General features: G+C 45.8%; 1 protein-coding gene across 1 annotated transcript in view; it reads left to right on the top strand.

Moving 5' to 3' along the window:
• The first annotated feature begins 21,401 nt into the window (after positions 1 to 21,401).
• LOC137527429 (uncharacterized) overlaps positions 21,402 to 26,402 on the top strand; it is a 171,988-nt gene continuing 166,987 nt past the window's right edge. Inside the window, exons 1-3 of the mRNA XM_068247945.1 lie at positions 21,402 to 21,616; positions 23,108 to 23,234; positions 25,643 to 25,761. Coding sequence (XP_068104046.1) covers positions 21,402 to 21,616; positions 23,108 to 23,234; positions 25,643 to 25,761 — 461 coding nt within the window. The remainder of the gene's footprint in view (positions 21,617 to 23,107; positions 23,235 to 25,642; positions 25,762 to 26,402) is intronic.

Here is a 26,402-nt window from a genome sequence, read left to right as displayed (position 1 = left end):
GTACTATTTCCTTTCTCTACCAGTTGCTTCTATCTAACCTACCTACTGGTCCTATGTCTTATCAAAGAGCATGGGAGCAAGACCTGCAGACACAAATAGATACCTCCCAGTGGACTACTTGCTGGACTAACATAGCCTCCGTCACAAGATCAGCCATATTGAAGGATACGGCAGTTAAACTTATGCTGAGATGGTACTATACACCTGCCCGTCTTCACCGGATATACCCAGAATGTTCTCCTCAATGTTTTAGGGGATGTAGGACATTAGGTACCCTCACACATATATTTTGGAGTTGTCCTACTGCAGTAGATTTCTGGAATGATTGGCAACAACTATTTTTTGAAGTTTCAGCGGTTCGCCCCAACCTTACGGTGACTATGTACCTATTATACGGCCAAAATCCATCAATTCCCAAGCAATTTTTAAAATTTTATCACTGTATGTTGTTGGCAGGTCATTGGTCCATTGCTCTCAAATGGAAATCTCCAGGTTTAAGCATGCAGATGGTAAAGGATAGACTGGATACTATCATGTTAGCAGATAGACTTTATTATATGTCCATTGAGAATTCAGACAAGTTCCATAGTATATGGGACACCTGGATGGAATTTAGGAGGCTGCATATATCATAACCCTTCCACATTTTCCCTTTTTCTTTTGTTTTTTCAGATGGACATTTGATAACAAATTATGAGTACACTTATTGATGTATACCTCTTACCTTGGGCCTATTATTATCATTCTATTCCAAGTTTGATTTCTGTGACACTAGTTTGTGTTGGTTTTAGTGAAATGTTTGTTCACTGAATATTTTGTATTTGACATGATCAATAAACTCGTTGAATAATAAGTTACATGGATTTTAATTATAGTAGCATGCATTATTTAAAAACTATAATGGCGGAAAACTGAAAAATAATGTTTTTTTTCCAAATGTTTTCCTATTTTCCCATTAAAACACATTTAGAATAAAATAATTATTGGCATAGTGTCCCACCTAAAGAAAGCCTAATTGGTGGTGAAAAAAACAAGATATAGATCATTTTATTATGATAAGTAATGATAAAGTTATAGGCGAATGAATGGAAGGAGCGCTGAAAGGAGAAAATTGCTCGGATGCTGAAGGGGTAAAACCCCTCAGTTGTGAAGTGGTTAAAATCAGTCAGCAGGAAGTTTTAAAGTTTTGTAACAGAATGATACTATTTATTGGCTAACCAAAAGAAAAACAGTGAGCCTTTGGCTAATAAGCCTATTCAGACTATGTTCCTGAATACAGGATGTTAGGGCACACAGATACTGTATATATTCAGTTAGCAGGAGGTGCATAGATTGTTTTGTAAATATAAATAAATGTAATACAGTTGTCATTCTGTTTCAAAAAATCCTGCTTTCACTGATGGCTAACACAGTACAATGCTTTGCTGCTTCTAAAAAGTGTTAGGAAAGAGTTAAACTGTAGCACAAATAATTTTGCTGTCATTCCCTTGGAAAAAAAAAAGGCCATAAATTAAACTGGTCTGAGGTCTTTAACAGCTCTGACCAGTAATAAACATCAGTCAGGGGGAGAGGAGAGCTGATAATTCCTGTCCGTGAATGCGTGCATAAAGAAACTAATCAAAACTCAAAAGTTCTGCTACTTGAGCCAATATATTTTTTTTCTCACAGCAGATTGTTTGTCCCCTCTCATCATACAGAGGACAGGATCATCAGGTGACAGCAGATGCTGACTGTCATCATACACACTCTGCACAAGTGAGAGAGATGCAGGGATCTCTGGAATTCAGGCAGACCAGAGCAAAGCAGGAGAGATGATTTAATTTGACATGTGACCTCTTATCTCTCCAAGTCCTGCGCCCTGCTGATTTTTATCGCCCTAGGCCATGGCCTTTGTGGCCTTCCCAGAAATCTGGCCCTGGTTATGGGTGTTACTAAACATGTAACAATAAAATATATTTGTAAAAAGAAGTGCTTCAAAAGTAGGAAGCCATGGGATTACCACCAAATGAACAAGGTCGGCTCCTGGCCCGGTGGGAGGCTAGGATTGCCAAAAAATTTGAGGAGGCCCAATTTGGGTAAGGGAATGGGATGAGATAAGTGAGGTATTTTTATATTTTGCAGGAGAAACATTATCTGATCAAATGAGAGCTTGGAGGGACACTGGTGCCACGGGATCACTTTCAATATGGGACCACTCAGAGTGGCACCACTGAGATATCTGTGCTGCCCTATAGTACCTAAAGAAATCTGGGTACAACAACCCTTCCCTAGATCTGTTCCAAAACGTTGTTTTCTTTTTTTAGTCTACTCTTTTTTTATTGTTGCATATGAACTGAAAAATGTACCAGATCCTTGAGCGAAGCCTAAGAGACAGGTATAGGAAGGGAGCAAAACAAATATAGGATACAAGGCAGTAGCATCATCCAAACTGCTTGGATCCTACCTGTCCAGTAAATTAATGGGAAGGCCTTCCAGACCAAGTCCTGGTTCAGCTTTTCAATCATGGGTCTATAATTAAGGTGAAATAACTCAGAGGAGTCAGCAGAGATCTTATCTCCCAAGTAGGTGATCTATTTAGTTTGAAGGGTGAGACCCAAAGAGGAGGTTAGGTGAACAGCCTTGGGGGCCCTGTGAATCTATTTGGCTGCAGTATTGTCTGAATATCATCAGAAACAAGCATGCAGTTCATCTTGTTATTTCTGACAACAATATCAGAAACATCTGATCTGCATATGCTTGTTCAGGGTCTATGGCTAAAAGAATTAGAGACAGAATATCAGCAGGACTGCAAGGCAACTGGTATTGCTTAAAATGAAATAAATATGGCAGCCGCTCCCCCGGCTTCTGTATGGCGTGGCTCCCTGCCTGTGTCCTTTCCCCCCCCCCGCCTCCGTAAACTTCCTCCAATCGACTTACGGAGGCAGGGTGGTAAGGGACACAGGTAGGGAGCCACGCTATACAGGAGGCGAGGGAGCGGCGGTGACTGACAGGCACAGGTAAATAACAGGCTAGCAACAATCTGCGTGTCGCTAGCCTGGCTCTTTTTTTTAATGGGGGACAGCAGAGCCCGGGGAGGGGGGCTGGAGGAACGCTGGAAGGACACAGAGGCTGGTAATTGTATACAGAACGTGCTTCTGTGTCCTAATATGATTTATCAAACCCACCTCAGGTTCTCTTTAAACCTGTGTTGCGTTACCCTATTTTACTGCAAGCGGATGCAAAAGCAATGAAAGTCTATGGAGACTTTAACACCTATTGTGGTGCGCCGGTAGTAACCGATCAAATGCAAGGACTGCAATGCGCTACCACAAACAACGTACTTAACGCACAGTGCTTGGGGTAATGGAAGTCCATGGGCAACACAGCAAGTGTAAATGTCAGAGCACGGTGCGTCACGCATGCATGGACTGACAGGCATCCCAGTGACGTACAACCTGCGCAAGGCACAAGTTATAGTGACTGAAGGCCTTAAGGAAATAGAACTACCAGTACCCACAAAGCTATGATACAGGCAAACAATCGTATAGAATCTCATAGTCAGCAAGATGAGGGTCATACACTTAAGCCACATGATTGTCAATCACTATGATGTGCAATCTCCTAGCAAGCAAGTCAATGGTCATACCCATGTATCAGATGACAGTCAATCCTAATTGCAAACAATTTCTTAATCAGCAAACCAAAGGTCATATACATAAGATGAAACAGGCACAGGGATGAGACAGGAGAGTGGTCAAGCAGGCAAGAGTCAGTCAAGGCAGCAGGCAATAGGATGGTCTGTATACAGGCAAATGTTCAGACAAATAAGGAAGGAAGAAATAAGTAAATCATTAAATTAATAAATAATTCAGAGAAATAAGCAAGGAATGCCCAGCACCTAGCTCTAGCATCTTAACACTATCACAGGCAATGAACAACTCCTCCAACTGGCTTTTTATACTGCAACACAATCAGGAGATTTCACCACAGCTGCAAGCCTATGGGACACATAGCCTGCCTCTAGTGATTGACTCAGGACCAGTCAACCACTTCCTAGTTCAATAAAAATAATTACTGTATAATAGTACAGTACAAGTACCCCTAGGACTGCAACCTAAATCAATATATAGTTGTCAGTACAATAGATCAGCCTCATGTAGGTATTGGTCTATAATGCTAATATGGAGTAGTTAAAGAGACACTGAAGCGAAAAAAAAATTATGATATGATTTGTAAGTACAGCTAAGAAATAAAACATTAAGATCAGATACATCAGTCTAATTGTTTCCAGTACAGGAAGAGTTGAGAAACTCCAGTTGTTATCTCTATGCAAACAAGCCATTAAGCTCTCAGACTAAGTTATGCTGGGAATACACGTTTCGTTTTTGCCTTCATTTTTGCCTTCGTTTCGATTGCACCATTTATACTTATGGAAATAGAAGAAATCGATCGTATGGTTAAAATCACCACCCACGGGTACGTTTTTGCTGTCGATACTGATGGTTTCGTTTTTTCCAGGATCGAAGGGTTGCTTGAAACGAAACGAAACTTCCTTTTTTGGTTTTCGTTTTATACCTTCATTTAGTTTTCGATAGCGATAGGGGCAGGTTATAAGGAGTGTGGGATAGTACTTCCGTGCGGAATATTAATACGCCGGAAGTGTTCCGCAAACAAAAGCCCGATCGGATTAGCGAGCGTGTCATTCGCCATTTTGCAAGCAAGGAGTCAGCATGGATGTGTACGAGCCAGATCGTCTGCAGACCTTTGTTGGACTTTTGCTATTGACTGCAGTAGCTAGGAGAAGGGCGGCAGCAAAGCGTCGGAGGACGAGGAGAGAGAGACGACAATGGTGCAAGAAATGGTTGCTACAACGGGAAGAGTTGGGACACATGGGTCTGATCCGTGAGTTGCGTGAGAACAATCCTGATGACTTTCGCAATTACATGCGCATGTCAGACGCTAACTTTCATGAACTGCTGGAGCACATCGGGCCGAAGATAACAAAGCAGGACACCGTGATGCGAACAGCTATTACTGCAGAACAGCGTCTATCAGTGACCCTTCGCTACCTGGCTACCGGACGTTCATATGCAGATCTAAAGTTTACAGCTGCCATTTCACCCCAGGCATTGGGTAGAATCATCCCCGAAACGTGTGCTGCTATTGTGTCGGAATTGATGCCCAAGTACGTCAAGGTATGTACTTATGTTTCTGGATTGTGTGTTTTGCGTGTGCTGTCGAGTGATTACTTTTGAAACTGAACGTCAAACTGAAACGCTTGTGCAAATGACAGTGTTTACATTGGCAACCTATTCTGTAGTGATTTTTCTCCTTTGTTACGACATTGTACTTTCAGATGATTAACCATGTATTTCTCCTTATTTCTAGTTTCCTCAAGATGCATCAGAGTGGCAGGCAGTGGCCCATGATTTCCACATGATCTGGAATTTTCCTAATTGTGGAGGTGCAGAGGATGGAAAACATGTGCGTATCAACCCACCTCCCAACAGTGGCTCGTACTTTTATAATTACAAAGGGTTCTTCAGTGTGGTTCTGATGGCGCTTGTAAATGCACGGTATGAATTCATGATGGTGGATGTGGGGAAGAATGGCTGTGTCTCAGATGGTGGTGTAATGGAGGCAACTGAATTCAACCGCTGCTTGAAGAAGAAACAGCTGCAACTGCCAAACAATGATGACACAGTGGAACATCTAAACTTTGTGTTCGTGGCTGATGAGGCTTTTGCTCTGGGTGAGAATCTTGTGAAGCCATTTCCTCAACGTGGACTGGACAAGCCGAAAAGGACCTTTAACTACAGGGTATCGCGTGCTAGACGTGTTGTGGAAAATGCTTTTGGGATCCTGGCACAGCGTTTTCATGTTTTCCTCACGGCTATCAATGTGGACCCAGATAAAGTGGAGGTCATTGTCAAAGCTGCGTGCACTCTGCACAATTTCCTACGGCAGAAAAACGTACAACGGTATTGCCCACCGACAATGGTAGACCAGGAGGATTTTGAAAATGGAAGTGTTGTGGCGGCGGAGTGGAGGGCACATCTGGGGATGGTTCCGTTGCACAGCGGTTCCTCACACAATCCCACCTACGAGGCAAAAACCAACAGGGACAAATACAAGGACTACTTTACTGGGTCAGGTGCAGTGACTTGGCAGGATAAAATGATCGCTACAGGAAATTGATGTTCTTATTGACTATCAAATGTACCTTTTTTTTACAACAGTTACCTAGGTGTATCCAACATGTGTCTGTTTCCAACATCTCTACTTTTATGTTCCCTTCCTCCACTAATTAGTGCACTTATTATACAGACTCGGTGGTCCACCATGTTGTATGGAGAACCACCCTGAGGAGAAGTGGCAAAATGTCGTATTCTGGTGTGCTGTGTTGTTAATTGTGTGTGTCTCTGCCTGTATGCTGCATGGACTGTGCCGAGCTATGCAAGGGTTGCCCACTTTGGCAGGCGTGAACCTGTTATCCGCCGGCGCACTGCTCTGCGCACACATTCACCATGGGTCCAGGTGTCCCCGTCATGTGCATGGTCTGTGCCCAGGTATGGCTGCCCTCTTTGGCGGCTATACCTGGGCTCAGACCATGCACATGCGTCTGCGCATGTGCAGATCCAGGGAGGCAAGCGCAAGCAGTGCCTCCCTGGGTCCAGGTCTCCCCGTCATGTGCATGGTCTGTGCCCAGGTATGGCTGCCCTCTTTGGCGGCTATACCTGGGCTCAGACCATGCACATGCGTCTGCGCATGTGCAGACCCAGGGAAGCAAGCGCAAGCAGTGCCTCCCTGGGTCCAGGTCTCCCCGTCATGTGCATGGTCTGTGCCCAGGTATGGCTGCCCTCTTTGGCGGCTATACCTGGGCTCAGACCATGCACATGCGTCTGCGCATGTGCAGACCCAGGGAGGCAAGCGCAAGCAGTGCCTCCCTGGGTCCAGGTCTCCCCGTCATGTGCATGGTCTGTGCCCAGGTATGGCTGCCCTCTTTGGCGGCTATACCTGGGCTCAGACCATGCACATGCGTCTGGGCATGTGCAGACCCAGGGAGGCAAGCGCAAGCAGTGCCTCCCTGGGTCCAGGTCTCCCCGTCATGTGCATGGTCTGTGCCCAGGTATGGCTGCCCTCTTTGGCGGCTATACCTGGGCTCAGACCATGCACATGCGTCTGGGCATGTGCAGACCCAGGGAGGCAAGCGCAAGCAGTGCCTCCCTGGGTCCAGGTCTCCACGTCATGTGCTTGGCAGTACAGTGCAAGGTTTGAAGCTTTGCCAAAAACCTTGCACTCTGCTGACGCACCCACAACAAGTGTAGCGGCCACCCTGGGCCAGTGTCAGTGTTGGGGCCCTGTGCTTGGCAGTACAGTGCAAGGTTTGAAGCTGCCTTGCCACTCTGGTGACTTGGCAGGCCAAAAGCCTTGCACTCTGCTGCCGCACCCACAACAAGTGTAGCGGCCACCCTGGGCCAGTGTTGGGGCCCTGTGCTTGGCAGTACAGTGCAAGGTTTGAAGCTTTGCCAAAAACCTTGCACTCTGCTGCAGCACCCACTACATGTGTAGCGGCCACCCTGGGCCAGTGTTGGGGCCCTGTGCTTGGCAGCACCTCTTCGGGGCCCTGTGTAACGTGCACAGACAGGAAGTATTTCAACAAAACAAACCTTCATGAAAGCCTATATTTTTTTATTAAACACAAACAGTAGGACCACACATGTTGTGCCTCCAAAATGTGTGTGTTCTGTGTGTGTGTTCTGTGTGTGTGTCCTGTGTGTGTGTGTGTGTGTCGTGTGTGTGTGTCCTGTGTGTGTGTGTGTGTGTGTGTGTCCTGTGTGTGTGTGTGTGTCCTGTGTGTGTGTGTGTGTGTGTCCTGTGTGTGTGTGTGTGTGTCCTGTGTGTGTGTGTATATGTGTGTGTCCTGTGTGTGTGTGTATATGTGTGTGTCCTGTGTGTGTGTATATGTGTGTGTCCTGTGTGTGTGTGTATGTGTGTGTCCTGTGTGTGTGTGTATGTACACTTATACATAAAAATAACTTTGTATACAATACTATACAAAAGTAACTACTGTAAACTTTACTCTGTCATGTGCGCATGGCTGCAAGGGCTGGCTTCCGACACTCCCGCTATCACAACCTCCATGAATGGAAGTAGTTGGGGGCCGCATCCTATATAGAAAATGTACACTTTTACATAAAAATAACTTTGTATACAATACTATACAAAAGTAACTACTGTAAACTTTACTCTGTCATGTGCGCATGGCTGCAAGGGCTGGCTTGCGACACTCCCGTCATCACTACCTCCATGAATGGAAGTAGTTGGGGCCGCAGCGTATATAAAAAATGTAAACCTATATAAAAATAAAACAAAAAAATTGCTATATATAATATACAATAGAACGTAGTGCAAACTTGCATGCGAACACGGTGAGTAAACGTCAGTCACCCAAACAGTTTAAGCCCTACGATCCTGTCGTTTCACTTATTACTTCCAGGATTCTCTCTAGATCGGCTGACAGCTGTTTCATAAATTTGCGGAATACGGTAGACATTTCTGCAATATCTGCTTGCACACTCTTCACCACTTTATCCATTTCTTTCCTCTGATGTCTTCCAACACGGTTGCCCTTGTGTGCTACATCTGTGGGGGAAACAAAGAAACCGCTTGCACAAAGTTTGCATAAGAAGTACTTGTCAGCTTGTAACTGGCCGAATGTGGAGGTAGGTAGTTGTGTGAAAGACGTGTGGGGGCCAGATGTGTGGTATTCTCGGAAGGTAAGGCCCATTGGTGTGGATAGGGGGCCGTGAAAGGAGTTGTCGTGCAGGTTCCCATTGTTGTGGACTGAGCTGTGTGGGTATTGTGTTTTCGCAGTAGCTGTTGGGTAGGGTGAAGGTGGTTGTAGGTGTAGCCGTAGGTGCAAGTTGTGTGAAATTGGATTACTTACCATCCAATTGCGTTTTACTCGAGGAATGCATTCCGATGCCCACTTTATCAACATCCTGCCGCTTACGCTTGGACACTGGAACCTCCTTGCTTTTGGTAGCTGGTGGTGTGGTAAGACAGAGTATAAACATTACTACAAAATACAAGGTGTGTAGATACAGGTTGCACATGCGGGCAGAGGCTGAACATGCGGGCAGAGACTGGACATGCGGGCAGAGGCTGGACATGCGGGCAGAGGCTGCACATGCGGGCAGAGGCTGGACATGCGGACAGAGGCTGGACATGCGGGCAGAGGCTGCACATGCGGGCAGAGGCTGAACATGCGGGCAGAGGCTGCACATGCGGGCAGAGGCTGAACATGCGGGCAGAGGCTGCACATGCGGGCAGAGGCTGCACATGCGGACAGAGGCTGCACATGCGGACGGAGGCTGGACATGCGGGCAGAGGCTGGACATGCGGGCAGAGGCTGAACATGCGGGCAGAGGCTGCACATGCGGGCAGAGGCTGCGCATGCGGACAGAGGCTGCGCATGCGGGCAGAGGCTGCGCATGCGGGCAGAGGCTGCGCATGCGGGCAGAGGCTGCGCATGCGGACAGAGGCTGCGCATGCGGACAGAGGCTGCACATGCGGACAGAGGCTGCACATGCGGGCAGAGGCTGGACATGCGGGCAGAGGCTGGACATGCGGGCAGAGGCTGCACATGCGGGCAGAGGCTGGACATGCGGACAGAGGCTGGACATGCGGGCAGAGGCTGCACATGCGGGCAGAGGCTGAACATGCGGGCAGAGGCTGCACATGCGGGCAGAGGCTGGACATGCGGGCAGAGGCTGGACATGCAGGCAGAGGCTGGACATGCGGACAGAGGCTGGACATGCGGGCAGAGGCAAATATAGAACAGGGATTGTCCAACAAACCACAACATACAGATTCTCACCTCCACTTGTATGCACAACAGAGACTTTGTCCTGTGTAGATGATACCCTCACACGTGTCTCTACCCGTTGTTTCCCTACAATGAAGTGGGTAAACAGAAAATTAAGAATTTGGTGCTGAAAGATAAAAAACAGCAATATACTTTTGTCACAACAAACATTATTATTGGTCACTGAATGATTGAACGCACCTTTCTTTATTTCCTTGCAAATTTCCTTTAGGCGCTCCTTCTCTCTTTTCAAATCAAACCAGCGTTTTTGCAACGCTTCTTTGCTCTTGTGCACACCAAACTTTGCATACAACTCCTGTTGTACTAGTTTTATGATGAGATTTTTATGGCTATTTGGGTGGGCAACCTGAGTGTACAGACAATCATAGTCCTCCATGTCAAACCTTTTCACCAACACCAACACCTGCTCCTTGGGCATGGCATCTGCCCGACCGACATGAAGACCACTCATCTGTAGAGTCGCTGGTGTCATTGTCTTGAGGATGACATCTCGACTTGCGCCGCTGTGCGCGGACATCTTCAGAGCACACCGAGAGTACATCACTATCCTCCACTTCAACAGACTTTGCTTTCTTCTTGGAGGGACGTACCTTTGTGTGCCTTTCACTTGTTGGTGGTGCTTGCCCCGCTGCTGATGCCGTTCTACCAGCTCGAAGGGATGGTTCAGGCACAGTGTGTGCTGGAAGATTTCCTGCTTTTTCTTGAATTTCAGCAGCAGCACCTCCGTTCGTTGCTGCCTCCGTTGGTTCGGCCGGAGGACTTGTCACATGCAGACAGAGGCCAGGTGCGCTGGCAGGGTCTCCAGCGGGTGCAGGAGAGACCATATCTGGTGTGTGCTGCACGGATGGCAACGGATGCTCCATGTCCCCCTCCTCAGACGCCATTTTGCCTCCTCTCCGCCTTCGTCCTCGAGCTGGGCTTTCACAGGAAGTGGAAGTGACGTCACGCGTGACGCACGCTTGCATTACGATCGGATTGCCGGCCCACAAACACCCACATTTATGCAAAATGGTACAGGGACGGACTACGAATCGACGGCATAAACGAATATATAATCGATCTAAACAGCCATCAAGCCTACCAATGGCTCGATTAGATGGATAAAGAGAGATAATATCAAACATGTTCGATCACTAGTCGTTCGTTTTTGGGGTCTATTAATCGAAACTATAATGAGATTATGACTATTTTCACATACGTTTTCAACACTCGATTCGTTTACTGAACGAATCGAAGGCTAAAACGAAGGCAAAAACGAAACGTGTATTCCCAGCATTAGTCCTGGAGAGGGCTGTTATCTGACTTTTATTATCTCAACTGTTCCTGGACTATTTACTTTTCCTCTGCCAGAGGAGATGTCATTACTTCACAGACTGCTCTGAAAGAATCATTTTGAATGCTGAGTGTTGTGTAATCTGTACATATTATAGAATAATGCAATGTTAGAAAAAACACTATATACCTGAAAATAAAAGTATGAGAATATTTTCTTTGCTGCTAATCTTCTAGTAATTATTCATAGTACAAAACCAATTCATTATATCATATTTTTTTTTTCGCTTCAGTGTCTCTTTAATAAGTAATCAAGCACTAATACGCCAGATAAAAAAATATGAAAATACTAACAGTAGTGTGCTGGTCAAGGACCTCCCTGCACTGTCACTCCATCCCTCTGAAACATGTCACACATTCCATGGCCTCACCGCTTTTTCAAAGGTGACTATCTCTCAGCCCTGCACCCATACTTTCTCAATACGTGTCGTGTGTAAGCACATGGATAGGGAACTAGCTAATGGAAAGAAAACAAAGAGTTGTGGTCAAAATGGGTGACTGTTAGCAGTGGGGCCAAAGGGGTCAGTACTGGGTCCAGTGCTCTTCAATTCATGGATTAATGACCTAGTAGATGCAGTAGAAAGCAATGTTGCTATTTTTGCAGATGATACAAAATTGTGCAAAATCATAGTTACATAGATATTTGGGTTGAAAAAAGACATACGTCCATTGAGTTCAACCAGAAAACAAAGTACAACACCAGCCTGCTCCCTCTCATATCCCTCCTGATCCAGAGGAAGGCGAAAAACGCTTACAAGGCATGGTCCAATTAGCCCCAAAAGGGGAAAAATTCCTTCCTGACTCCAGTTGGCAATCAGATAAAATCCCCTGATCAACACCACTGGGGATAACCTAGTAATTATAGCCATGGATGTCTTTCATCGCAAGGAAAGCATCTGAGTCTCCTTTAAATGCAGATATAGAAATTGCCATAACTACCTCCTGTGGCAATGCATTCCACATCTTAATCACTCTTACTGTAAAGAACCATTCCCTAAATAAATGGCTAAAACGTTTTTTCCTCCATGCACACATCATGTCCTCTAGTCCTTTGTGAAGGCCTAGGGACAAGAAGCTCATCCGCCAAGCTTTTATATTGCCTCTGACGTATTTGTACATGTTAATTAGATCTCCTCTAATGCGCCTTTTTTCCAGACTAAATAAACCCAGTTTATCTAAACTTTCTTGGTAAAAGAGATGTTAGATCCCTCGTACCAATTTTGTTGCTCATCTCTGCACCTGCTCTAAAACTGCAATATCTTTCCTTTAATGTGGTGCCCAGAACTGAATTCCATATTTCAGTTGTGGCCTTACTAGAACAGGGGCAATATTATGCTAGCATCTCAAGTTTTTATTTCCCTTTTAACGCATCCCAACATTTTATTTGCTTTAGCTGCAGCGGCATGGCATTGAATATGAATACTGTAAAGAAACCTTTCCTAAATACATGGCTAAAACGTTTTTTCCTCCATGCGCAGATTATGTCCTCTAGTCCTTTGAGAAGGCCTAGGGACAAGAAGCTCATCCACCAAGCTTTTATATTGCCCTCTGATGTATTTTTCCATGTTAATTAGATCCCCTCTAAGTCATCTTTTCTCTAGACTAAATAAACCCAGTTTATGTAACATTTCTTGGTAAGTGAGACCTTCTATCCCTCGTATCAATTTTGTTTCCAGTCTCTGCACCTGCTCTAAATCTGCAATATCTTTCCTGTAATGTGGTGCCCAGAACTAAATTCCATATTACAGATGTGGCCTTACTAGAGAGTTATACAGGGGCAATATTATGCTAGCATCTCGAGTTTTTATTTTCCATTTAATGCATCCCAAAATTGTATTAGCTTTAGCTGCAGCGGCTTGACATTGAATACGATCATTTAACTTGTTGTCGATGAGTACTCCTAACACCTTCTCTGAGTCTTCCTGAGAGTTGATGAGGTGCATTATTTTCATCTTCCTCATCAGGTATGCTTGCTACTCCCTTGCAAAGTCTGCTGTACAATCTGTGACTGCAATCGATATCTGCACGATTTAATTGGTATGCTTGCTACTCCCTTGCAAAGTCTGCTGTACAATCTGTGACTGCAATCGATATCTGCATGATTTAATTGGTATGCTTGCTACTCCCTTGCAAAGTCTGCTGTACAATCTGTGACTGCAATCGATATCTGCATGATTTAATTGGTATGCTTGCTACTCCCTTGCAAAGTCTGCTGTACAATCTGTGACTGCAATCGATATCTGCACGATTTAATTGGTATGCTTGCTACTCCCTTGCAAAGTCTGCTGTACAATCTGTGACTGCATTCGATATCTGCACGATTTAATTGGTATGCTTGCTACTCCCTTGCAAAGTCTGCTGTACAATCTGTGACTGCAATCGATATATGCACGATTTAATTGGGATGCTTGCTGCATACATTGCTACTAAGATTGTTTAATATAAATTTAAGTAGTTCAGCAGTGTTAGTAAATTCCCATATTACATTTGTGAATCCTTGTGTTCTGGCCCAGTGAGCAGTAAATATTTATTGCAGCAGGCCTGGTTTTTGGTAGCCACTCCCATCCTCAGCTGAACTGTTTTCCCAATTTCTAAATGAGAATCACTTCCAATTCAGCCATGGCAGCTACCATACCTATTTAAGCGCTGGAGCTTGGTCACTCGTGGCCTAGGTCACTTGTGCCATTTAATTCCGAAGTGCCATTTATTACAAAGTGCTTTACAACTTACCAAGAATTTACCAAGAATTCACCCAGGAATTCAAACAGGATTCAACAGCCACAGGACTCTGCTGGAAACAACTACTCTGCATCCACAACTGCCTCCAATGCTGTTGCTAAAAATGCCACTGCTGGACATATGTTGCACGGCCAAGTAGACTCTGCTTCTTTACACAGGTTTGCTTGCACTAACTGCATACTCATATAAACTGTTTAGTGGTTGGAAACTTCCTGGTTATAATCAGAGACCATTACCATGTTTACTGCACTTTTTCTTATGTTCTGCCTGTCTGCAAATATCTACAAGTTGCATTGCAATATGCATCCTCCCAGTGTACCACACTCCATATTCATTTCACCTGCTCTGCTTTCCTCACCTTACTCAGCTTCTCATGAGCTGTTAGCTCTCCTGAAATCTCTCTCTCCCTCCAGCAGCTCAAAAACCTCACAAACATTTAAATCCCATTCACATTTGCTTACTCTCTCCCTCCTACTCTTACTTGCAGCTGGTGATATATCACCCAATCCTGGGCCACAGCCTGCTGCCAGACAAGCATCCCCTGCAGACCTGCTTCATACACTTCACAGCCCTCTGTCCACAAATAACCTCAACAACCATCCTCGCTCCAACCTTATTTCCATCCATCCCACCCACAAACACATGCTCCCCCTACCCTGCGGTCTCTAGAATGCCAGATCCGTCCGCAATAAACTTACAGCAGTCCACGACCTCTTCCTCTCCAAATCCGTCAACATCCTCGCACTCACTGAGACATGGCTCACCCCCTCTGACTCTGCCGCAGAGGCTGCCCTCTCCTACGGGGGGCTTCACCTCAGTCACACCCCCAGACCAGACAACAGGACTGGGGGAGGGGTGGGTCTGCTCCTCTCCCCATCCTGCACCTTCCGTGTCCTCACCCCACCTACCTCTCTACAATTCAAATCATTTGAGGCCCACACCATCCGCCTCTACCACCCCCTCCCTGCCATTGTTGCGGTCTTATACCGCCCTCCGGGCTCCACCCCACAATTTCTCGATGACCTTGCCTCCTGGCTCCCTCACATCCTCTCCTCTGACCTCCCCACCATCATCCTTGGGGATTTCAATATTCCCATCGATGAAGCCCAGAGCTCCGCTGTGACCCGGCTACTCACCATTGCCAACTCACTTGGACTAGTACAACACGCCAACACCCCCACTCACACTGCAGGTCACACTCTCGACCTTATATTCACTAAATCCACCACCATTGCACATCTTGACATCGCACCCTTTCCACCCTCAGACCATCACCTTCTCACCTTCAACCTCCTCACGGAAGGCACCTCTAAATTAGCCACCCACCCACCTGGTCGATGGCAGCGAGACCTACGCAAGCTCAACCCTAGTGTCCTTGCTGACCCCCTCCATGCCCTCTCCTCCACTCTCCCCACCCTAACCTGTCCTAATCTCGCAGCAGCTCAGTATCGCCAAACTCTCTCATCAGCCCTAGAGAAAGCTGTTCCACCAATATTTCGCCGCAACCGACCCCCTAACCCCCAGCCCTGGAGCACTACCCATACTCGCAACCTCCAGAGGAAAACACGCGCCGCTGAACGGAAATGGAAAAAAAATAGACTTTACCAGGATTTCCTACAGTACAAGACCAACCTGCTGCAGTTCCACACTGCCCTTGCTCATGCGAAGCAGGAATACTTTAGCAAGCTCATCGGAGCACAAGCTTCCAACCCCCGGCGTCTTTTTGCCACTTTCAACTCCCTGCTTAAACCCACCCCCCCACCCTCCGTTTCCTCCCTCTCTGCCACAGATTTAGCCACCCACTTCACCAGCAAAATTGTCTCCATCCGCCAGGAAATATCCAATCTCCAATCTTCACCTCCAACCCCCTCCCACCCAACTCCTCCTCCACCCTATCCTCCCCTCACATCCTTCCCTCCTACTACGACCGAGGAAGTTAACCACCTACTGCAGACTTCCCATACCACTACTTCCCCCCTTGACCCCATCCCTTCCGATTTACTCCAGCCTCACTTCACGGAATTGGCCCCAGTCCTCACTACCCTGTTCAACCTCTCCCTATCCACAGGCACCTTCCCCTCAGACTTCAAGCAGGCCACTGTACTACCCCTGCTCAAGAAACCCTCCCTCGACCCTTCGCTACCCTCCAACTACCGTCCTATCTCCCTCCTCCCCTTTGCCTCAAAACTCCTTGAGCGCCTGGTTCACAAACGCCTGACCCAGTACCTCAATGCCAACTCACTGCTAGACCCACTCCAATCTGGATTTCGGCCTGCCCACTCAACCGAAACTGCTCTCACCAAAGTGGTCAACGACCTTGCCTTAGCTAAAGCTGAAGGTAAATACTCCATTCTCCTCCTCCTTGACCTGTCAGCAGCTTTTGACACAGTAGATCATCCCCTACTCCTCCAGTCCCTCCAGTCCTTGGGCATTCACAATCTCGCCCTGTCCTGGCTTTCATCCTACCTCTCCAACCGCTCCTTCACGACCGTCTTCAATGAGTCCTTTTCCACCCCCAACCACCTCTCGGTGGGAGTCCCCCAAGGTTCGGTCCTTGGCCCCCTACTGTTCACCCTATACACATCCTCCATTGGCAAGGTTATCTCCTCCATGGGTTTTAACTATCATCTGTATGCAGATGACACCCAGATCTACCTCCACACCCCTGACATATCCACCACTACCATGGACAAGGTCTCCTCCTGCCTATCAGCCATCTCCTCCTGGATGTCCGCTAGGTTCCTGAAACTAAATCTAGACAAAACTGAATTTATGATCTTCCCACCCCGGCCATCCACGAACCTCCCAGATGTGCATGTCACTGTTAACCACACTACCATTCGCCCTACCTCTCAAGCCCGCTGTCTAGGTGTCACCCTGGACTCCGCACTCTCCTTAACTTCCCACATCCAAAACCTCACTAAGTCCTGCAACTTCCACCTTCGTAACATCTGTAAGATTCGCCCTTTCCTGACCACCAAACTCCTCATCCATGCCCTCATAATTTCCCGCCTTGACTACTGCAATGCCCTGCTGTCTGGTCTCCCTATGACCCGAACAGCCCCACTGCAGTCCATCATGAATGCGGCAGCCAGAATTATCCACTGCTCCCATCGCTCCACCACGGCGGATCCGCTCCTAGAATCCCTCCACTGGCTTCCTATCCAGTCCAGAATCAGATTCAAGATACTGTGTCTGACCTACAAATCTGTCCACAAAACCTGTCCAACCTACAATTCCGATCTTACTCAGAGGTACACACCTAGCCGCTCACTCCGCTCTTCCAATGAACTTCGCCTAACCGCCCCCCCGAATCACCCAGTCCCATGCACGCCTCCAGGACTTCTCTAGAGCTGCTCCAACACTATGGAACTCCCTACTTCCACCCATTAGGGCCGCCCCCTCCTTCAACATCTTCAAGAAAGCCCTCAAAACTCACCTTTTCACTCTGGCCTACCACCCCTCACAAGTGCTCTAAACCTACAGCTGAACTCTGGTCCCCTACCATTCGTGTCCTTACCTCTCCCTCTAGATTGTAAGCCTTTGGGCAGGGTCCTCCTCCTTTTGTGTCCTACCTGATCTTGCACCTCCATTACTGTGCACCCATGCTATGCATCTGAGTGAACCTAACCTGCCTAATCTCCATGCTCCATCCAGTGACTGACTAAGCATTACCTTGTACTCATACTATGGTGTGTGATCTGGTTTTCTTGTATTCCTGTATTGTCATATTGCTGTATGTCACCCCTAAATATTGTCTGTAACCTAAATTAATGTTCAGCGCTGCGTAATATGTTGGCGCTTTATAAATACAATAAATAATAATAATAATAATTCTGCACAATGTTGCAAAAATAGCAAAATTGCTTTCTACTGCATCTACTAGATCAATAATAAATAAATTGAAGAACACTGGACCCAGTATTGACCCCTGTGAGACCCCACTGCTAACAGTCACCCATTTTGAATATGATCCACTGACCACAGCTCTTTGTTTTCTGTCCATTAGCCAATTCCCTGTCCATACACACATACTCTTCCCCAGTCCTTGCAGCCTCCACTTTTGCGCCAGACTTTTGTAGGGAACAGTGTTGAAGGCCTTTGCAAACTCCAATTATATCACATCTAAAGCATTCCCAGTATCCACATTAGCGTTCACTACCTCACAAAAGCTGAGCATGTTAGTCAAACAGGACCTGTCTTTAGTAAACCCATGCTGATGCTGAGAAATAAGATTATTTTCTACTATGAAGTTATGTATAGTATCTCTTAGTAACCCATCAAACAGTTTGCATACAACTGATGTCAAGCTTACAGGTATATAATTTCCTGGATCTGATTTCTTGCCCTTCTTCTTAAATAATGGGAAAATGTGAGCTGTACGCTAATCTATTGGAACTCTATTGGAATTGCCAGTTGAAAAAAGAGTCACAAAAGTTAATATAAAGGGGTTTATCGATAACTTAGCTAAATTCTCTTAGGACCCGAGGATGCATGCCATCTGGGCCAGGTGCCTTGTCTATTTTTAATTTATTTAGCCTTGCCTTCACTTCTTCCTGCGTTAGGTATTTAATATTACAGTTGGAAGATTGATACTCTTCTGCAACTGTAATTTGCAACAGTGATGTTTCCCTTGTATAGACAGAAGCAAAGAAAGCATTTAATAACCCTGTCTTACCTCGGTCATCCACCATTGAGTTACCACCTTCATCCTTTAGGAGTCCAATACAGTCAACTTTTTTTTTTTTTTTTTTTAAGAGTTCATCAACTCTCAATCATCAACTCTCAGGAGGATTTTGACATATTGCAACAGGAGCTGGATAAGGAAGGCTATATGGGCACATAAATAGCAAATGAAATTCAATGTTGAAAAATGTAAAGTCATGCATTTTGGTCGTACCAATGGTCTAGCACCATACAAAATAAATACACAGATGGGGACATCAAACTTGGAGCAGGACTTAGGAGTACTCATCGACAACAAGTTAAATAGTCATATTCAATGCCAAGCCGCTGCAGCTAAAGCAAATAAAATGTTGGGATGCGTTAAAAGGGAAATAAAAACTTGAGATGCTAGCATAATATTGCCCCTGTTCTAGTAAGGCCACAACTGAAATATGGAATTCAGTTCTGGGCACCACATTAAAGGAAAGATATTGCAGTTTTAGAGCAGGTGCAGAGACGAGCAACAAAATTGGTACGAGGGATGTAACATCTCTTTTACCAAGAAAGTTTAGATAAACTGGGTTTATTTAGTCTGGAAAAAAGGCGCATTAGAGGAAATCTAATTAACATGTACAAATACTTCAGAGGCAATATAAAAGCTTGGCGGATGAGCTTCTTGTCCCTAGGCCTTCACAAAGGACTAGAGAACATGATGTGTGCATGAAGGAAAAAACATTTTAGCCATTTATTTAGGAAATGGTTCTTTACAGTAAGAGTGATCAAAATTTGGAATGCATTGCTACATAATGTAGTTAGGGCAAATTCTATACCTGCGTTTAAAGGGGGTTTAGATGCTTTCTTTGCGTTGAAAAACTGCCTGGTGGTGTTGATCAGGGGATTTTATCTGATTGCCATCTGGAGTCGGTAAGGAATTGTGTTCCCTTTGGGGGCTACTTGGACCAAGCTTTGTAAGGGTTTTTCACCTTCCTCTGGATCAACAGGGATATGTGAGGGTGCAGCCTAGTGTTGTACCAAATGTTCTGGTTGAATTTGATGGACGTATTTCTTTTTTCAACCCAAATAACTATGTAACTATGTGCCCCAGCTAGGTCAAGTCCTATCTATTATTTGACATAAGAACCCAGGGAAAAGAAAAATAGCAGCACCTTATATACTCGCAAGCAAGCCAAATTTTTTACCCCCCAAAAGTGGCCCAAAAGTTGGGGGGTCGGCTTGCTTGCGAGTTATGTTCCAGTATGGGTAGGTGGGTGGGTAGGTAGTGCCCCTACCCGCTCCCCCCACGGCCGCCGCTGCTATTACCTTAGGCGGCGCCGCTTCCTCTATCCCCGTCCTGCTCAAGTAACTAATTCACAGCAGCGCGCCCCTCGGCGGCTGCTGTGTAATGACGGAGGAAACCATAGAGAGCGGTTCCCATAGTAACGGCGATACATATCGCTACAATATTTGCAGTTGCCACATCTGTAATTACCCTTAGGGCGTCTGATAGTTAGCCAATTCTGAGGTAGAGGTGAGCAAAACTCACTTCTAGTTAGGGTAGCCCCTAAAGTTGGGGCTCTCCTAAAGGCGGGTGGGATCTCTGGTTATTATTGCCCAGTTTCTTTTAATGGTTTGAGTTAGTTTCCTCGACATGGGGGTATAATCAAATGTGAAAGTGAAGGGGTTCTTTCCCTGATTTTTGGGGGGTCTGGTAAGGAGGGAGGTTCTATTCCTATTTCTAGCCTTATCTTGTGCCTCCTGGAGGGAATGTTTGTCATACTTTCTAGCTTGCAAACGTGCTGTTAGTTCCTGTGCTTGCTCCTCAAAGGTAACCAGGTTGGAGTTATTCCGTGTGAGGCGTAAGTACTGGCCGTATGGCAGGGAGGTTTTAACATGTTCCGGATGAAAACTGTTCCTGTGTAACAACGAGTTAACAGCTGTGGCCTTCCTGAATCCCTCACAAATCAACCTTGCTCCATCAGGCCTGATCTTCAGGTCCAAAAAATTGATGGATTTATTGCTTATCTCGGAGGTGAAGCGCATATTTACTTGGTTGTCATTGAGAAGGTCCATGAACGCCTCAAATTCATCTGTTCCACCCCGCCACACGACCAGCACATCGTTCACATAACGGGCCCATGTTTCAATGTTATGTCTAAACAGATTCTTCGAACTCCTCACATAGTCCTCCTCCCAGGCTCCCAGGAGGAGGCCCGCATAGGTATATGCCACAGAGGTCCCCATGGCTGTCCCGGAGGTCTGGTGGTACCACCTTCCATCAAAAAGGAACGCGTTGTGCGTCAAGATAAATCTTAGACATTCGCACAAGAAGTCCTTGTAGCCTTCATCTTTGTTTGTTTTGTCCAGGAACCTGCGAACCGCCCTCATTCCTTCCTCGTGGGGTATTCTACTATAAAGACTCTCCACACCAATTGTGGCTAGTTTGTACCCTGGCCTCCACGTCACACTTTCGACGAGGTTGATCGTGTCTAGTGTGTCAGCCAGGTAGGCCGGTACCCCAGCGAGTAGGGGACGTAACAGGTGGTCCAGGAACCGAGACAGCCGTTCCGTTAGCGAGCCGCACCCCGAGACGACGGGTTTTTTTTAGCGGACTTATGTAGCTTAGGAAGGTGGTACCACACAGGGTGACGGGGGGACAAGGGGAGTAGGTCAACTGCCAACCTCTGTGACATGTACCCTTTTTCCACTCCTCGTCTAAGCAGAGTACACAGGGTAGATTGGTATTTAGCCGTGGGGTTGCTACTCAACCTGGTGTAGTACTCTTGCTTAATTGTCTATGGGCTTCCCTGGTGTAAAACTCAGTGGACATAATTACCACATTCCCCCCTTTGTCCGCCTGTTTTATCACCAGGTCGCGGTGCTGCCTGAACCATCTAATGGCTGTCCTATCGGCCTTACTCAAATTGTTCGGGGCTCCTTCATAACAGAGAGCCTTCATCTCAGCTGCGACCTGGTGAAGAAACTGATCAATAGGCGAACCGGGGGGAATGGGTATGGAGCGTGTGGATTTGCAGGCTCTAAAATTCCTGGGGTTCCCAAGGGATAGATTGCACGTTGACCTCACTTCACTCTCCACATCAAGGGCACCTCTCTCCTCCCATAGCTCCTCCTCAAGGTGCCCTTGATGTGGAGAGTGGAGTGGAGTGGAGAGTGGAGTGAGGTCAACGTGCAATCTATCTATAAGTAAAAAAGAGTTTAAAAGCACATCTCACAGATCCAGCTAACCGGAGTGTACGCCATCCAGGCTTCCCCGCAGTAACGCTGGCATCCGTCCTCTCCGTTGAAGTGTTCAGCGTGCGTGTCCAAGGCTCCGCCCTACGCGTTTCGTCACTCAAGGGGCGTGACTCATCGGGGCGCTGGACACGTTCGCACGCTAGGAAGTAAATGTATGCGAGTGCCCGCCCTTCCTGCCTCCTACTCCACTGTAAGCCCTGACTAGGGTGCGCGTCATTTGGTCTAGCCAGCGGTGGGGGCGGAAACCTGGCGGGACGTAACTTTAACATTAAATCATACGAGTACAATTAAAAAATAGTGTGACACTTGACAATAGTCATTGCTTATAAATCCCAACCTGCATCTCCGCCAAGCGGGATTCTGTACCATGCAGTATGGTCATTATCCGTTTAGTTTCAACGCGTATTTATACACTAAGGTAACAGTAATATTTCATTTTAAATACTTATATCCCACCTTCTCTCCCACCCACATACATACTACCCCACTATAAAACCATCATAAGAACCAAAACAGCTCATTTTAACATAAAAAGAACTAGTAGGGCAAAAACTATACCCTGCCACTTTCTCACTAAAAAAATGTAATTTTATCAAAAAGCCCCTGCACAGCCCACATAAACTATATAGGTATGTCTGGCCTTTATATCTAAAAACCATTATATCGCCCCCCCTCCCTTCTCCTCTCCCCAGACCCACCTGAATAGGTGGACTTAGCATAAATTGGTTTGTAAAACCAGTCACTCATACATCAGTCAGGATCTATGAACGATTAATCGCACAGGACCACTAGCGATACTAAAAAGGCTCATAACCAAAGAATTTTACTAATCATTGGAGATAAAACAATTCATGTCCACCTCAATATTTAGACCACCCAGTGATAGAGTCCCCAGTCTATGGATCCATCTTTTTTCCAGTTTAGATAATTCCCTGACTCGGTTACAGCCCCTCCAACTACGGGCCAGTTTCTCTAACACACAAAAGTTTAAACTATCCGAATTGCAAAAATGTTTCTCTCTAAAGTGGGCAGAGACACTGTGGTCCTCATGCCCTTTTCAAATTTTATAAATATGCTCTCTAATGTGGGTTTTTAAATCTCTAGTAGTTCTACCCACATATTGGACCCCGCAAGTACACCATAACAGATACACCACATACGTAGACGTGCATGTGACAAACCTTTTGATCTTAACGTTTTTCTGATTATGAAAGGAGGTGATAGATCTTACTGTTTCTCTCCTATTAGACAGACCACATCCCTGACATCCACCACATGGGTAAAACCCAGGTTGCTGCTACTCGCTTCCCCTCTGACCCAATGGCGGGTCCACACAGCTGGGAACAAGAGCATCCCGAAGGTTCGGTGCCCTCCGGTAAATAAAGTTTGGTTTGTCAGGGAGTGCTCTCATCAAAATCGGGTCACTAGTCAGAACTGGCCAGTATTTTTTAAAGATACTTTCCACCTGTTTGTATTGTATACTGAAATTACTAATAAACGCAAGCTCACTCTGTGTGCGTGGTACCACTGGTTTTTCCGCCACCAACATATCTCTATCCATATTCCTCACACCTTCGATTGTGGCGTCCAATTGGTCCTGCTTATATCCCTTTTTTACAAAACAGTTCTTAAGGACCTCTGCTTGTTCATAATAGTCTACAAGATTTTTACAATTTCTACGTAACCTCACCATTTGTCCCTTAGGGACTCCCCTCAGCCACTGAGGATGGTGGCAGCTTTCAGTAGGGATGAAGCCATTTCTATCAGTATGTTTAAAAAAACATTTAGTTTTTATCTCTCCTCCTTCCAGAAAAATGTTTATATCCAAAAAATGTATACATTGTTTGTCATACTCCAGAGTGAGCTTGATATTTGGCCACAGTGAGTTCAAGATCTCAAAATACACTTTAAGACCTTCTTCTGTTCCTCTCCACATCACAATGAGGTCGTCAATATAACGACCCAACATTATTATGTTTGGGGTGCCCCTCTCAATAGCCAACTCCTCCCACCTCCCCATATACAAGTTAGCCAGGGATGGAGCGAAGGACGCCCCCATAGCACATCCATACTTCTGTTGGTAGTATTCCCCCTTATACCAGAAGTAATTTTTAGTCAATGCAAATCTTAATAACTCTAGTAAAAATTCAATTTGGTGAGCATTTAGGATAGCATCTTCTTCCATATAGTGCTTAACAGCTTCCAACCCTTCCTCGTGGGGTATGTTTGTGTACAGAGAACTAACGCCAACCGTCCCCAGTATCATCCCCTTTTCCACTTTTACCCTCTCTAGAACCCTCAATGTGTGGCCCGTGTCCCTCAACACCCTCGAAAGATTTGCCACCAAAGGTTGCAGGAATGTGTCTAGGTACATACCCAATCTATGGGTGATCGACCCAATCCCGCTAACGATTGGTCGACCGGGTGGGTCGATAAGACTCTTGTGGACTTTAGGGGTTTGGTAGATGACTGGTACCCTGGGGGCCGAGGGGACCAGGTAGCTGTATTCCCTATCACTTAGCATCCCCTCATCCAGTCCACCCCTTAGCAACCCAATCAATTCTTGTTTGTATTTAGAGGTAGGGTTCCCAGGCAATTTACTGTATGTATTAGCATCAAACACTAGTTTGTCAAGTTCACCAAAATACTGGTCTTTTGTTAAAACAACCACTCCTCCCCCCTTATCAGCAGGGCATATAACGAGATTTTTGTTTTCCAAAATATTCTCCATTTCTTTTTTATATCCCCCTACCTTCTGTTCTGGTATTCTCTCTATTTCCCCGCCCAACAATCTCTTGAACACTTCCACACTATTTTGGCTACTCCCTATTTGGGGATTAAAAGTGGAGTTGTTCCGTAGGTCCGTATGCTGGTATCTGGAAGTTGAATTAACCCGTTGGGTCGGTCCTTCTTTATCAAGAAAGTACCGCCGTAGATTAATTTTCCTCACAAATTTTTGTAAGTCGATATATGTATCAAACTTACTCAAATTCTTAGGGGGAGCAAATTTCAACCCCTTGTCTAACATTCTTAATTCCCCTCTTGTTAAACTAGTCCCACGGATATTAAAAAAACTTTTTTCTGCCAGCCCCCTGCAGCCGTCCTGTGCCCACCTGCCCCGGTCAATCCTCAACGATCCTCCAGTCCCCACCCGTGGCGCAGTGTCGGTTCCACCATCTTGCAAGTCGACAGCCACTGCACCTCATTTGCGCTCCCAGTGCTGGGAGTGTCCTGCAAAGGCGCAGTATGAGAAAAACTCATACTGCGCCTGCACAGGATGCTCCCGGTGGAGGTAGTGCGAACGAGAATGCGCGCCCAAGGCCATGCAGGCGCAGTAGCCGTCGACTTGCAAGATGGCGATACTGAAACTGTGCCGCAGCGGGGGATCGGAGGATCGTTGAGGACCGGTGTGGGCGCATGGCAGCTGCAGGGGGCTGGCAAGTGTAACTCTTTAATTTTTTTTTAACTATCTTCAGTTTCCTTTAGATTAAGAAATCATATGCACATATAAATAATGAATAAAAAATGAACACAAACGCCATCTAGCTTATAGCAATGCGAATGACATTGTAGTTACCAAATGTGAATCAAAATGTATAACAAATTATAACAAATATCAAATCCTTACTCAAATTGGAGCTGAGGTGGAATCATAATATGGGAACAAGAGTTCCTTATTGGTCTCAAGAATACAATTTTGGATGTTTTTTGCCCTGATCTTCCTGGTATATTTTTTCTGGAATAATCTATGAATTTCTTATGTTTCTCCAATTTTTCTTTTAGAATCAATTTTTATTTGATAGACACCAGTCAGGCTCGGCCATACTCGGTGCAGTTGGTAACTCCCAAATATATGCAGAAGTCCAGGATTTGATGCAAGTGATGTTTATTTACAGTGAAAGGTACATGCAATGTTCAAGCAGGGTTTCCAAAACATAATGCAGGAACAGGTTGCAACACAAGTTCATATATGCAGGAATATTACCCAGTGACTGGCAAACGGATAAAAGTCCAGGAGCAGATATGCAGGTTGAATCAGGAACAGACATGCAGGTTATCTAGGAACAGGTTTAACCAGAAACATGCATACAGGCAAGGAAATTCAGGTACTCCAGACATGAACAGGTATTCAGGCATGAAGTCCAGATACTCAGAGCAGGAACAGGCATACAGGCAACTCCAAGAGCTCAGGACATCAACAGGAACACAGGCTTGGAATCCACATACTCAGAACAGGAACCAGGACATAGGAACTTAGGACATGAACACCAGATACAAAAGTTGGCGATCAGGGAAGCTGAGGTCCAGCTGCACTAAGCTAGGCTAGACAATACAATGCAACAGCAAAGCCTGCTGGGATATCAGGATGCTAAATGCTTCCACTAATGGAGTAATTACCCTGCAGGTGATGGAACACCCATGCATATGCAGTGCTTGCTGATCACTGCAGAGGCAGGGAATCCTGACAACACCATTTTAGGTTATTGACTATGATTTGAATTGATGTTTGTTATTGAGAAATAATTCACTTATGGTGCAACAT

This window comes from Hyperolius riggenbachi, chromosome 8 (assembly GCF_040937935.1).
Source record: "Hyperolius riggenbachi isolate aHypRig1 chromosome 8, aHypRig1.pri, whole genome shotgun sequence".
In the NCBI taxonomy this organism is placed as follows: domain Eukaryota; kingdom Metazoa; phylum Chordata; class Amphibia; order Anura; family Hyperoliidae; genus Hyperolius; species Hyperolius riggenbachi.
This window is presented reverse-complemented; position numbering and strand designations above follow the sequence as displayed.